The 13,786-nt window shown below is 35.3% G+C and overlaps 1 protein-coding gene across 3 annotated transcripts; it reads right to left on the bottom strand.

The window, feature by feature from the left end:
- Nucleotides 1-225: 225 nt before the first annotated feature.
- On the bottom strand, nucleotides 226-7,283 carry LOC108332031 (uncharacterized). 3 transcript variants are annotated; one of them, XM_017567123.2, is made up of 13 exons: nucleotides 6,660-7,283; nucleotides 4,813-4,891; nucleotides 4,652-4,708; nucleotides 4,495-4,550; nucleotides 3,495-3,723; nucleotides 3,178-3,264; nucleotides 3,015-3,089; nucleotides 2,848-2,928; nucleotides 2,182-2,246; nucleotides 1,925-2,108; nucleotides 1,756-1,844; nucleotides 1,528-1,639; nucleotides 226-474 (listed from the first exon to the last, which is right to left on the bottom strand). In XM_017567123.2, the coding sequence occupies exons 1-13, from the start codon at nucleotides 7,169-7,171 to the stop codon at nucleotides 433-435; spliced, it is 1,668 nt and encodes a 555-aa protein (XP_017422612.1). In that variant the 5' UTR covers nucleotides 7,172-7,283; the 3' UTR covers nucleotides 226-432. The 3 variants fall into 3 exon arrangements, 2 of the variants coding, with proteins under 2 accessions (XP_017422612.1, XP_017422611.1); XM_017567122.2 differs by having other exon boundaries at nucleotides 1,528-1,642; XR_008248388.1 differs by lacking the exons at nucleotides 226-474; nucleotides 1,528-1,639 and having other exon boundaries at nucleotides 1,925-2,124.
- Between the last annotated feature and the right edge of the window lie 6,503 nt (nucleotides 7,284-13,786).

Below are 13,786 nucleotides of genomic sequence, written 5' to 3' on the forward strand. Positions count from 1 at the left end.
ACTGAATTTCTGACTAGTTCTAAGATGAGCCGGTTAAGGTAAACAGTAACCAGACATATTTCTAGTCAAACAAACTGTCAAAGATTCTAAAATTATACTAACAGTTAAAAAAGCTGAACCTATGTTACCACCCTCAGTATCTTACAATTCACTACTATAGAGTTCGGCGATAGCACTCCCCATACCATTAGTCCAGTGGTAACCAAGAAATAAACTCAAAAGAACTTACGGTTACAATTGAATACATTGGAGATCAAATTAAATTACTGGTCATGAATATCACACCACCTGGACGGTAAAATTTCTGTAACCATACATCTAATAGTACAAGTCATGAATCAAAATTTATAAACTAAACTTAATTTCTGAGAACTACTGTGAGAAAAATATGCAAACTGTCGTCTGAGAACTAAAAGGTGTATAAGCACTTCTTCAAGCGTCCCCTTTAAAGTTGGCTTCGTATATCTGAGGTTGCTGCAAAACAAAAACAAGTTTGAGATACCCACTAAAAGGAAAGTGATGCATCAAAACCACAAGTTTGCCATTTGAGAATCAATGTATGCACACCATTATTACACAATTTTACAAAAAGTAGCAGTTGAAGTTTAATTTAACCCACTACATAAATGTTCAATAACGCACAGTGAATTAAGCGCCCATCTCTTAGAAAACTCAATACTGCCAATAATACCTAGCATGCAAGCCAATGTCAATAAAATACACATCTCAATTTTTACACAATTCACTTCAAAGCTTCGTACTTAAGGATCCTCTCATTAAAAAAAACGAATTTATCAAGAGTGATAATATCAATATTTAATTGTATAAGATTTTATCAACAAAATTTAAGGTTCTAGGTTCTATTAAGTGTGTTAGATACCCCACATCAACCAAAGATATAGTTAAATTATAATATATAAAAGTATATGTAAATTTCATCTTCCAAACCCATTTTACAAGTTCACTTTTAAGATAGTATTAGTATTTATCCTAACAAAGTTTTTTGGGCATATCATGTCACCCATCATCATTAGTACCTACAAATATTTAGTCTCACTTGATAAGTCTTGTCCTTATATTAGAAATCCTACATTGACTAGAAATATGGTCAAATAATAGTATATAAATAAATACAAACTTCACCTCAAAATGGTTTTGTAAGGTTAGATTAGACAATAAAAATGTAATTGGAAATAATTATTTCCCAATGATGAGTGTGGTAATAAGGAATGCACAAATATGCACCATCAATCAGTAAATATATTGTCAAAAGGGTTGGTTCAATTCCCACTACTTATCAGATCAAAACATTCCCCGACACAGTTATCCCATGTGATTTGTTTAAGTAACACTAGTACTTCTTGTTTTCTAAACTACATTGATATTAATCTCCCCAGTTAAACTTCGTCAGACAATGCCCAGTTTACAGACACAAACCCTCCATTAAAGACAGTTAAAATCAGCACGTTATAAAACTGAAGAAACAAAGTCAGCGGGTAACTCAAGACAAAGTGAATAAATGCATACCATATAGATAGCAGAAATCATTCTTCCTGCAAACCACCTTGTGTGCATTGCACGTTGAGCAGCACCAGCTGCTTCGACTGTTTCAAATTGCAAATACACAAAACCTGCACTTCTTCTGTACAAAAGATGCATCAATTATAAAATCGGAACTACATACAGCATATGTGGGAAAGATAAGATGAAAGAATGGATTATTTATGGACAAGTTCTACGTGTTCATAAACTTACTTGTCAACATAAATATGTTTCACCCGTCCATATTTGGAACACTCTTCTTCCACGTCCTCTTTAATGTCTAGATCAAAATCTGGCTCAGTCTGCATCTTGTAATATTTGATATTAGTACTTTTTGAATGAAAAAGCAGAGGGTAATTGTAATCAATCAGTTAATCCTCACCTCAGTGTTGGGATCAAACATATTCTTCAACAGTAGACACTCACTGGGGTTTCCAACAGGTTCAATCACCGGGGTAGGCACAATTTGCGTAGGGACAGCTGGTGCTGATATTACACCTGGATTACCAATAGGCATCATAGCCTGTTGAGCAGGAGCTGACCCATTCCCAACCGGTAGACCAATGCTGCAGTGTTTGAAATCTGTTAAGAAAAGGAATAAGTTAACAGAATATGGTAGAAGAAAATATTTAAACAAACCTTGCTGCAATGCCAGAGCGGTCCAGTTTCTGCATAAGCAATGCTCTTGATTGGGCATTTAAAGCCTGTATACAGAAAAATGCATAATATATCAGCAACAAACTCATAACAAAAAACAGACTAAAGTAACAATTTTGATTCAGTTTTCTCAACCACCACACCATGTCCCAGAAGCCCACATAGAAAAGAAAAAGATGAAGGTTCTGGCTGCAGAATAAGTGGGAGCATAAAATACAATTTAAAGTTTAGATTTTGAGCCGGATCAGGGAAAAAGTAGGGAAATGGAAATACGCCTAGTGAATATGCAAAAACAACACAAGTAGTAAGACATCAATTGGTATTTAATTTGTTTGACATCAAAAATTTGTAATGCCTTCTCAATCCTAAGCTTTACTCAGTAAAATAATAAAAATGGTCAAAACTTAATTGAAATAAAGCTTCAATCAAGTATCTATCAAATAGTAACAATCCAGTCATCTATCCGTGCAAATATTTAAAGCTAAATTATTAGTTACCAAAGTGCTACTCAAACAAACAAGTTCTGGTCAATTGAACCAAACAAACTGGAAATCAAATCCACCCAAATAAAATTATCATACAATGAGAAATGCCAATTAAAAAATGCCTATAGAAACCATTTTTGTTTTTATTCAACTGAACACTTACCAATCCACCTTCATCATCATCAAAGTCTGCAGATTTTGCAGTTGTATCTTGGTTTCCAACATGATCTGTTACAGATGAAACCTGTGTTTGATGAACAACATTAATTACAAACTCAAGGACAAACATATGGGAGAAAAACAAATAGACCCACACAAAAACATGTCTACCTTTATAGTCCTGCCAGCAATTTCTAGCTTTCCATTTAAACTCTGAGCAGCCTTGGCATGCTCAAGATGAGCAAACTGTTCCAGAATTTAATATACAAAAGAGATTAGTAACATCATTATTATTGGAAACAACACTTTTTGAAGTTAAGCATTAGTAACAAACTTGAACAAACCCAAAGCCCTTGCAATGTCCTGTCTCCAAGTCAAGAGGCAGTTGCACAAGCTCCACTGGACCAAATGGCTCAAAAATCTAAAGAAAAAAAAGTCAAAAGCTTATAAATGACAAGTTATCAAATTATTTTAATTAATGTCTGACAGCAGACTAGATTGCACTAAGCAAGTTTAGCGGTTCCCAATTCACTTGTTCTTCAGGTTTTATTTAAATAAAATCAGTGTTTGGTTCTCCTCTTTCCTATTCCCTAGGATGACTGCAAGTAATGAAAATTCATGCCATATTCACCACACAGCAAAGTAATATACCTCTCTTAATTGACCCTCTGTCATGTTGAAGTGAAGATTCCCCACATACAGTTTCCTGTCCACAGCTCCATATGGTCCTACTACCCCAGCAGCTCCACTGGTGGTATTAGATTGGACAAGGTTCTTTTCGGCCTCAGAAGGTTTGACCATTACAGGTTGTCCCAGAAGAAGTTGGCCAGAGAGAGCAATTGCCATTGGCACTGACATTGCATCATAAAATTCAATGTACCTGCAGCCTCATCAAGAACTTACATCAAGTTTTCAGAACTACAAAATACAAAGAGTTCAAACAAAAACTTACAAAGAATACAGCAAAGATGTAGGGAAACAAAAACTCTAGCACACACAACTCAATCTGAGGGTATCTTTTGATGCATCTGAGTCGTGAAGAAAATGTTAGCCTGATATAAAATACCGAACTAAAGCATATATTTCAATCAATAGAGAATAAGATACATGTCAGAACCAAAAGCCGTGGGAAACCACTAAGGCGGGGAGGATAGTAACCAGCAAGCAGCAACTCTTCTTTACTTATATGTGTGTTCAAGCAAATGAAATCCTATGAAAGGGACCTAAGGAAGGCAGGCCTGGAGAAGAAATTATTTCCACACTCAATGCCACTACCTATCCCCCAAAAAAGTAATAAAATGAATGGAGAAGAAATGTCCTTCCATATCAACCTCGTCAAGAAATATGAAATAACCAGTTCAAGAGATATAAACTGAAAAGGCTCAACAACAAACGAAAGAAATCTTCACTGCATGCAGAGGAAGAAAATTGGTAAAAGGACCAAAAAGGAAACCGGGATTATGTCATCTACCTTCAGTACGCAGCATGAATTGATTAAACATGAGTGCAAGGTATTCCCATCATCCCTCATCATTATCGCATTGCTAGTCCATTTAAGAATACAGTTAAACATAATTCTTGAAAGTTGATACCTAATACCACAATTGTGCATGCACATGAAGAATAAATTATGCTATAAGAGAGCGCATACCCAACTCCTTTAGATCGTCTTGAGTTCCTATCCATGATTAGACGGACATCCCTTACCTGAAAATAAGGAATACTAGATGTAAATAGTGATACTATTAAATCAAGCATACAGAAAACCACATCCAACTGTTCAAAATAACGTGTGCAAGTTTACTGACCTTGCCAGCTTTTGAGAAGAATTCATATACATCCCTCTCTGACGCCTTTAAGGGCATCTGTAATCATCACATAGCAGATGGCATTAATTAGAACGAAATACCAAATCCCAAATAGATCAAGGCTTTTAATATTTATAACAAAAAAGGCTCAATCAATCAACCTGGTATGCAAAAACAGTCCTCTGATCCCTTTCTGGATCTGCCTCAGGCTCTGCTGCCTCTTTCTTGTCCCTATATCTCCTGCAATTGAAATTGAATTTTAGCATAAGATATGAATAGAGCAGTACATCAAACTTATACCGAATATTCAGATTGTATAATTTGTAGCATAAATCCAAACGTACATTGCTAATATTAGAGTCCCAAACAGCACCTAATCTTGAGAGGGAGTAATGTCTCAATCTCTTAACTGTAGCCATTATTCCAAAGTATATTGTTAATATAACAATCCAAAGAAGCATTCAATCCTATAACATTCAGATATACCACTGCCCTTGTTCTGGACTTTATTTTCCCTCATAAATTAGTCAAAAATATTTCCAGGTTTTTAACATTTAAAATCCAATGCAACCTCCTAGCTGCTTGTGTATCTCAATATTTATCCCCATATTTTCAATCTCAAGTAGCAGGGAGCTGTAGCGGGCAGGTTGTTATTTTAAACACTACAATACAAACCACAAAAATTATACTTCTCTTATAACTATTCAAAAACCAAAACAACCCAAAATTAAAGAAACTGATGATAAATAATAAGTTGCTGTCCACGCACACAGTCACCACCAATCAAAGTAAAAAAATGGGAGATAATAGCGGAATTGATACTACAAAAATACTCAACATATTACATAAAACTAGCAGAACGTGAACTAGGAAGTATAAAGAAACAAGACAGCATGGACAAGGGAAAAGATAGTCCTCTAAAGTGTAAAGAAACATGGGTCAAAACAAAGGTAAGTTTTTGCAGGATAGTAAAGGAAGAAGGGTTTAAAATCTCACTATTTATATGAAGCAAGAAAACCATTACAAAATGGGGCAAAAATCACAATTGCAACCCGTGAACTAGGAAGTATAAAGAAACAAGACAGCATGGACAAGGGAAAAGATAGTCCTCTAAAGTGTAAAGAAACATGGGTCAAAACAAAGGTAAGTTTTTGCAGGATAGTAAAGGAAGAAGGGTTTAAAATCTCACTATTTATATGAAGCAAGAAAACCATTACAAAATGGGGCAGAAATCACAATTGCAACCCAAAAATTCGAACATCATTGTTTCTAGGGTAAAATGTCTATATCACGGTAGCACCAATATAACACATGGAAATGGTTACTATCCAAAATCACACCCCTATTTGAATCCCATGGCAGCTTAAAACCTCCCCACTATAGCACGCTATTGACTTTGTACACTTAAGAAAAACCCAATATTTACTTGATGATGTAGAAAATTTAAATCTACATCCCGGGTGGAAGACATCAGACATAAAACACCGGGACGGATTCAATGACTTTTTCGGTAACTCTGGTTAATTTCCATGTGTTAAATGACCAACCTCAATTTTCCAAAAAAATATACATGTATAAGAACCCAGTTAAAATTTGAGCAAAGTTATCGAAAGTTTCTTTACATTTCTCGAGAAAAAAAATCACTTTCTCGAAAAAAAAAACCACGGAATCCCTTTCCTAGTACACCTCACTCATACACGAATAAAAGATACAAAGAGTAATGAAAACTAAATTAAATTAGTGCAAAAAAATTGACAGAAACTCTACTTGGCTCCAGAAAAGGGATGTGTACTTCCTGAAACCAAATAGTACTCTTAATTTCTCTGTTACATCCCATCTTCTAAAAGTAAAATGACTTGGATGATAGACAGTCTAGAGGAAAAATGAAGCTAATCATACTATCATGGACTATAGAATACCAAATAGTATATTTCCTGTGATTTAATATATAATATAGCCATAAATTAAAATGAGAATTGGCAAAAAGAAGAAAGATTAGAAACATTACCTGGTATCTCTGGTGTCGAAATCCCGTTCTCGTTCTCTTTCTCTTTCTCGCTCAGAACGACTCCTGCTCCTCCGAGACCTCTCCCTCTCTTCCCGTTCTTTGTCCCTTCGGTCTCTATCTCTGTCTCTCTCCCTTTCCCTCTCCTTCTCCCTCTTCTCCTTATCTTTGTCTCTGTCCCTACGATCCCTCTCCTTGTCTCTCTCCTTCTCCCTATCTCTGTCTCTGTCCCTGTCCCTGCTACTTCTCTCGATATCTCTGTCTCTGTCTCTATCTCTATCTCTATCCCTGCTACTTCTGTGGCGCTCCCTGTCGCGGTCTTCGCGATCTTTATCCTTCTTCGAGCCATTCTCGTCGTCGCCCCTTGACCTCTTGTTCTTCCTCTCCTCGGAGACCTCGTCGATCTCCTCGCGCTTCCGGTAGCTCCTTTCTGTCTCTTTCTTCTTCCTGCTTGAGTCGCCGTCATCTTGTTCCTCCACTGTCTTCTCCAAGTAATCGTACTCGTCAAAGTCCATTGCTCCTTCTCCTCCGGCGATTCTCAAATTCTAGGGTTTTGGGTTTTCTGTTATCTGCACGTAGATAGATAGAAAAAGGAAAACAAAGGACCGGTTTGGTTGGCTATTCCGCTTCCTAATCAATAAAACCCTTTAATCATAATATTATTCTTATTATTATTATATTATTAAACAAAAATATATGTCATATATCTATTAAATCATTATGTCATATATCTATTAAATTATTATATTATTAAACAAAAATATATGTCATATTCATATTTATTTTCCAAATTTATCTTTTAAATAAAAAATTTAAAATTTAAATTTTTATTTTATAATTTTACTGTTTCTTTAAACTTAACCTACTTTTTAATTTGACAAATTTTATATATTTAATTATTTTTTAATTATAAAAATACTTATAAAATAAATAAAAATAACTTATAATAAAATTATAAATATTATTTATATTTTATTTCATAATTATAATATAAAGGATAATAATTTTTTAATTTTTTTAAAAAAAATAATACACGTTTTCACTAATTAGATATAATAAAATAAGGATATTAATAAAAATAACTCATTATTCTTAAATTTTTTTTAAATTGTATAAATATATTTAGTAGTACGTATCTATGAGTCACCATCATAATTCACAAGTATTCATAATTAATTATAATTTTTGAGTAAGAAAATATTTTTGTCCCAATAGTCAATTATGAATATATTCCTAAATATAATTTGTTTTTGTGGTTAAAGTATGGGATGAGGAAGTTTTATTTTAATTTCTTACAATTTATTGCGTATGTATATGCTTAGGATCATATGGTTCCATTAGTCATATACATTAAGTGAATTGGTTGGTGAGTAATATGAATCGAGTAGTCAATTTTAAATAAATGATTGATGATGATTAACTTAAGTTAAAGCACAATCATTATTAGTTAGGTCGTAACTAAATAGACGTTAATTTGAAGCTCATTCTGAAATTCATAAATATAGGTTTAAGGTATTGTGATAGGTTGGTTACTTTTAATATGCATTTATTGTTAAGAATGTTGAATCTTTAGTAACTTCGACATCAGAGTGTCTTTTATACGTAAACTCTCAGTACGACCGAACAGAGTAAAGGACGAACGGTAACTGGTGTAAGGAGTTGGACAAACGGAGCTTGGAAGCCTAAGCCTTACGAATCAGGTATTACAAGCCAACGATGGATGAAGACTACAAAACATTTATTAAAATGTGCAAGAAGTGCCAAGAGCAGGGAAACAACGTCAAGGTACTATTGATCGAGTTGCATAATATAGTTATCCCTTGACCATTCGCCAAGTAAGGCATGGACATCGTGGGTCCCTTCCTGATCGATCGAGCCTAAAAGAAGTTTCTCCTTGTAGTGATAGAATAATTCACTAAGTGGGTGGAGGTAGAGCCTCTCGCAACAAAACAGCACAACAAGTGTAGAAGTTTGTGCAAAAACTCGTTATTGTTTTGGTCTTCCCCGCACAATCATTACTAACAATGGTCAACAATTCATTGATAAGAAGTTAATTGAGTTTTACAAAAACTTAGACAATAAACACGTGACGGATTTAGTGAAGCGCTCATAAACGAACGATCAAGTCGAAGTTGTCAACAACACCATCGTGGTTGAGCTTAAACATCGTTTAAGAGACGCTAAAGAAGCATGGGTAGATGAACTCCTAGAGGTCCTACGGGGATATCATTGTTCACCTTACGGTACCACTAGCAAAACACCCTTCAATCTCACGTATGGTACTGACACCATGATCCCAGTTGAAGTGGACAAGTCTTCTCTTAGGTGGCAAATAGAAGACACAAAGATCAACGAAGTTGAGTTAGACACCTTACAAGAAAAAGGAGAAGCAACGCTCGTACAAAAAGAGTATAAACGAGTAATCGCAAAATGGTATAACACAAAGGTAAAGTCGAGGAAATTTTATGAAGGGGACTTGGTATGAAGAAAGACTTGTGAAACTCGTAAGAAACCCACTCAAGGAATGCTGGTAGCAAATTCGGAAGAACCGTTCAGAGCTGTTGAATATCTAAAGAATGGGGTTTACAGTTAACGCATCCAGATGACACAATCATTTCTAATACTTAGAACGCCTCGAAACTTAAATTTAATTTTAGTTGAACTATATTGTAATCTTTTATTTTCCCAAATTAATAAAATTAGAACTTCCAACTATTCTCTCGTGTACAAGGATCGAGTCTAACAATTGAGTCAAGTCCGTCCAACAAAGGTTGCTGGGGGAACGTTCTCAATGAACTCCCAACGACCTCTAAATCGATCAGCAAGGAACATTCCTAGTGAACTATTGTTGTATCACAAAGACGTGTTTGGGAAACATGATTAGTGAACTCCCAACACTCTACCAATCGACAAGGAATGTTCTTAGTGAACTCTTGTCATATCGCAAAGACGAGTTTTAGGAACTTTCTTAGTGAACTCCCAACACTCAACCGATAAGGAAATAACATTCTTAGTGAACTCTTGTCGTATCGCAAAGATGAGTTTGGGGAACATTCTTAGTGAATTCCCAACACTCGACCGATCAACAAGGAACATTCTTAATGAACTCTTGTCGTATCACAAAGAGGAGATTGAGAAACTTTCTCAGTAACTCCCAACACTCGATTGATCGACAAGGAACATTCTTAGTGAACTCTTGTTGCATTACAAATACGAGTTTGGGTAACGTTCTTAGTGAATTCCCAACACTCGACCGATCAACAATGAATGTTTAGTGAACTCTTGTCACACCATAAAAGCCAATATGGGGAGTACTCTAGGTGAAATCCTAATATTCAACCAATTGACAAGAAACATCATAAGTCGGTCACATTAAACAAATTAGAAGGAGCTTTAGTTAAACTTCAATCACTAAACCCATCAGTTAACCGCACATGAAAATTAGATATCTAGAAAATGTGATAGTCATGAGAGTCATTATTTAAAATAAAAAAAATAATTAGATTGAGTTTCTTTTAATATGATAGAAAAATGAGATAAAAGAAAATATTCAAACCAGAATTTTGCTCTAGATACCAGATGATACGATTCTGTCTAGAAAATAGTATGATCTTTAATTAATTTGAATCTTCAAGAGGCATAACAAAAATAAATCAAAGAAGAATGTAGAATAAGACAAAGATGGAGACGACATAATCTAGTAGATTGATAGGCAAATGAAGATTCGCCACAAAGATGTTAATCTTTGATAAGAATTAGAGTTCTAATCCAAAAAACCAAGAGAATTGATGGAAGCCGCCTGAGGAGGAGACAAATTGGCGCGACGCGAACGCATGTAATGCTCCTTGAAGCTTCCTTTGATGAGAAGATGCAGCGGAAAATGATTGGAACACAAGATCAAGAGAGAATCTATGAAAATTGAAGTGTGATAACCTTCGCAGAAACCCATGGCACAACAGAAGAAAGAAATCAAAAGAGAACGAACCAAATCTGAGATAAAGCTCAAAGAACCCTAATATAGACAGAAGGATCCTTAGAACAATAAGGAAACACTAACTAAACTGATTAATCGGTGGGAATGATGGTTTAATTAGTCGAAAGTGAAGAATGATCAGTGTGATTGGCTTTAATCGGTCAAAAATGGAGGAAAAGGTATAAGGAAGGGAGAAACCCTAATTTGACTATGATAGAAGATGGAAACCGGCTGATGAAGATGTGCTCGAGAGAAACTCTAAAATGGCGAGGCGCGCAGAAGAAGAACATGTGGTTTCTGTGAGAATGAAACTATGAGAAGTGAAGTGAAAATGAGATGCGCTGATGTGTTCAGAGCGTAGATGAGTGTAGAAGCACTGATGAAGCCAAAGACACTGACGCGTGCTGATGTTGCAACATATTGGTGAATAAATGTGTCATGGAGAAGAGAGAAAAATCAAACGAAGCACAAATGGAATTTGGAAAATAGAGAAATGGAGAAGTGTGCTTGAAAGGTGGCTAGAGGAGGATCCCTTAGATTCTTTAACCAGACTTTCAAGGAGAATTGTATTTGGAGTGCTCTCAATAGAAATCAAATTCTCATTCTCAAAAGTGAAAAATACATTGGTGGAGATGGATATTTATAGTAACCCATGCTCCAAGAAAGCTAAAATGTTTGTACAATAAAATGTAAAATATACGAAAAGAGGACACTGAGAAAGGTACTTCAGGTAGTATTCCATCATTCCCTCCCTCTTAAAAAAGGATTTGTCCTCAAATCTGGCAGCCGCCTTATGAACAAGCTCCAGACAGTTTTGGGAGCAAGGCCATCTTGGAGTTGCCTTATTCCTTTATTTCTTTATATATACTTTGCTTCCTCTTGGATCAAACACGAATCTGCAATACGCATAAAATATATCTTCAATTAATATTGATCCAAGAAAGAAATTTTCTATAAAAATAAGATAATAAGGACTTCTTATATTTTGTTTTGTAATTTTAGAAAAATTTAGAAGTCCAAATTCGCTTTTGCCTTGGGTTATTTATTTTCATAAGGATAAGGATAACTCAAGATTTGAATTGCCATATTTTGAAAAAAGTTTGTATAAAATATGGAATGGTAATGAATTTGAAAGAGAATTTAATATTTGAAGACTGAACAATGATTGAAAAAGACGTAAAGAATTGGAAACCTTTCCTTTTAGGTTCGATGGTTTTTGAAAGAATAGGATTTGTCATCAATAGCAAATTCTCCTTTTCTCTTTTCTCCCTTTCTTGCCCTTCTCTCTTCTTTTCTTTTTCTCTTTTCTTATCCTCTTCTCTTCTCTCTTTCTCTTCTCACTTCTTCTCTTCTCACTTCTTCTTTTCTCTCTTCTTCCTTTCTTCGTTCTTCCTCTTCTCTTTTCTCTTTTTCTTCTTTTTTTCTCTCTCTCTCTCTTCTCTTCTTTTCTTCTTTCTTCTCTCTTTTCTTCCTGTTCTTTTCTCTCAAACTCTATTTCTCTTTTCTTATCCTTAAACTCCTTTGTTAGCAAAATGATGAAGATGAAGTTTTGATGATGTCCAAATCAAGTCAAGACCAATCAAGAATCAAAATGATTTGAAGATTTGTATTGTGATGGAAAGCTTTTGTAATACTCTTAGAAATGTGTATAGGACTTAGATAAGGAAAAGAAAAGTGTTTTGTAAAATTACTATAGTAAATCATTGTAACAAAACACTATAGTACTATTCACATGAATAGTAACACTATTCACGTGAATAGTGACGGTTAACGGTAAGAGTATCGCACTTAACACGGACGTGGGAGAAACTAGTCGTTGAAGAAACTAGTCGTTTATGACTATTGAAGAAACTAGCCGTTTATGACCGTTGGACAAACTAGCCGTTTATGACCGTTGGACAAAGTAGCCGTTTATGGCCGTTGGACAAAGTAGCCGTTAAGTTTGTCTTTTAGTAAATGGAAGAGCCTTTGGATGAGTCTATAAATAGACTCTCATTTCCTCTCAAGGGAATATCTAGAGACATAGAAACTCTTCCCTTGTGCTCAAAATACTCAGAAATTCTTGAGACTTGTGTGTTCTTGTTCGGCTTGTGAAACTCTTGTCTGTGGAGCTGGTGAAGTGTTGCTACGGTGACAGAGGAAATAGCCTGTTCATCCTTGGTGTGTCTAAGGAGGTGTTCGGAAGAGAATCATCCTTCGTGAAGTATTCGGAGGAGGTGTTCATCCTTCGTGAAGTATTCGGAGGAGGTGTTCATCCTTTGTGAAGACTCAAATGAGGTGTAGTTTCATCTCTTGTGGTATCAAGAGAGGTGGTTTCTAAACTCTTACAAATTGTATCTTTGTGATTGTAGTTTGTAATTGTTTTGTGTTAGTGAAACTGTTTATCTTGTTTTGAGATAAGCGACTGGACGTAGGATTGGTAAGATCCGAACCAGGATAAAATCATCTGTGCAAATTTCTCTCAACCTTACTCTCTTTATTTGTCAATATTAATTGCTAAGTAAGTTTAATTGAGTAGAAATTAAAAGGCACACGTTTGAATTAAAAACCCTCTTGGTTTGTTATTTCACGCTAACCATTCCGCTGCAGCCGCTCCTGACAATTGGTATCAGAGCTTGCTTTGATAGTCATTCAAATGGCAGGATCACATCAAACCTTTGTAGAGGGTGCTTCTATCAATAGACCACCACTATTCACAGGTGAAAATTACGCATTTTGGAAGGTCAGAATGCAAATTTTTATGGAATCTATTGATATAGATATTTGGGATGTTGTTGCATTTGGTCCTTTTGTTCCAACTAACAATATGCAGGAACCAAAGCCCCGTGACCAATGGACCATTGAAGAAAAGAGAAGAGCTCAGAATGATGTAAAAGCCCGGAATATCATTGCGTCAGCGTTGACTGTTGATGAGTTCTACAGGGTCTCTGTCTGCAAAAGCGCTAAAGAAATGTGGGAAACTTTAAGAGTAACTCATGAAGGCGGAGATGAAATCGGGTGTGCTAAAACGAATACTTTAATCATGGAAGAGAATAAATCAAGCTCTTCATCAAGCACAACATCAAGTATGGGTGATTCTGATGAGCAAGCATATATCTGTTTAGTAGTGAACGACGACGCTGGAAGCCAAGTAAGTACCTCTAGCGATTCTGATGAT

Source organism: Vigna angularis, chromosome 4 (genome assembly GCF_016808095.1).
Source record: "Vigna angularis cultivar LongXiaoDou No.4 chromosome 4, ASM1680809v1, whole genome shotgun sequence".
NCBI lineage: Eukaryota > Viridiplantae > Streptophyta > Magnoliopsida > Fabales > Fabaceae > Vigna > Vigna angularis.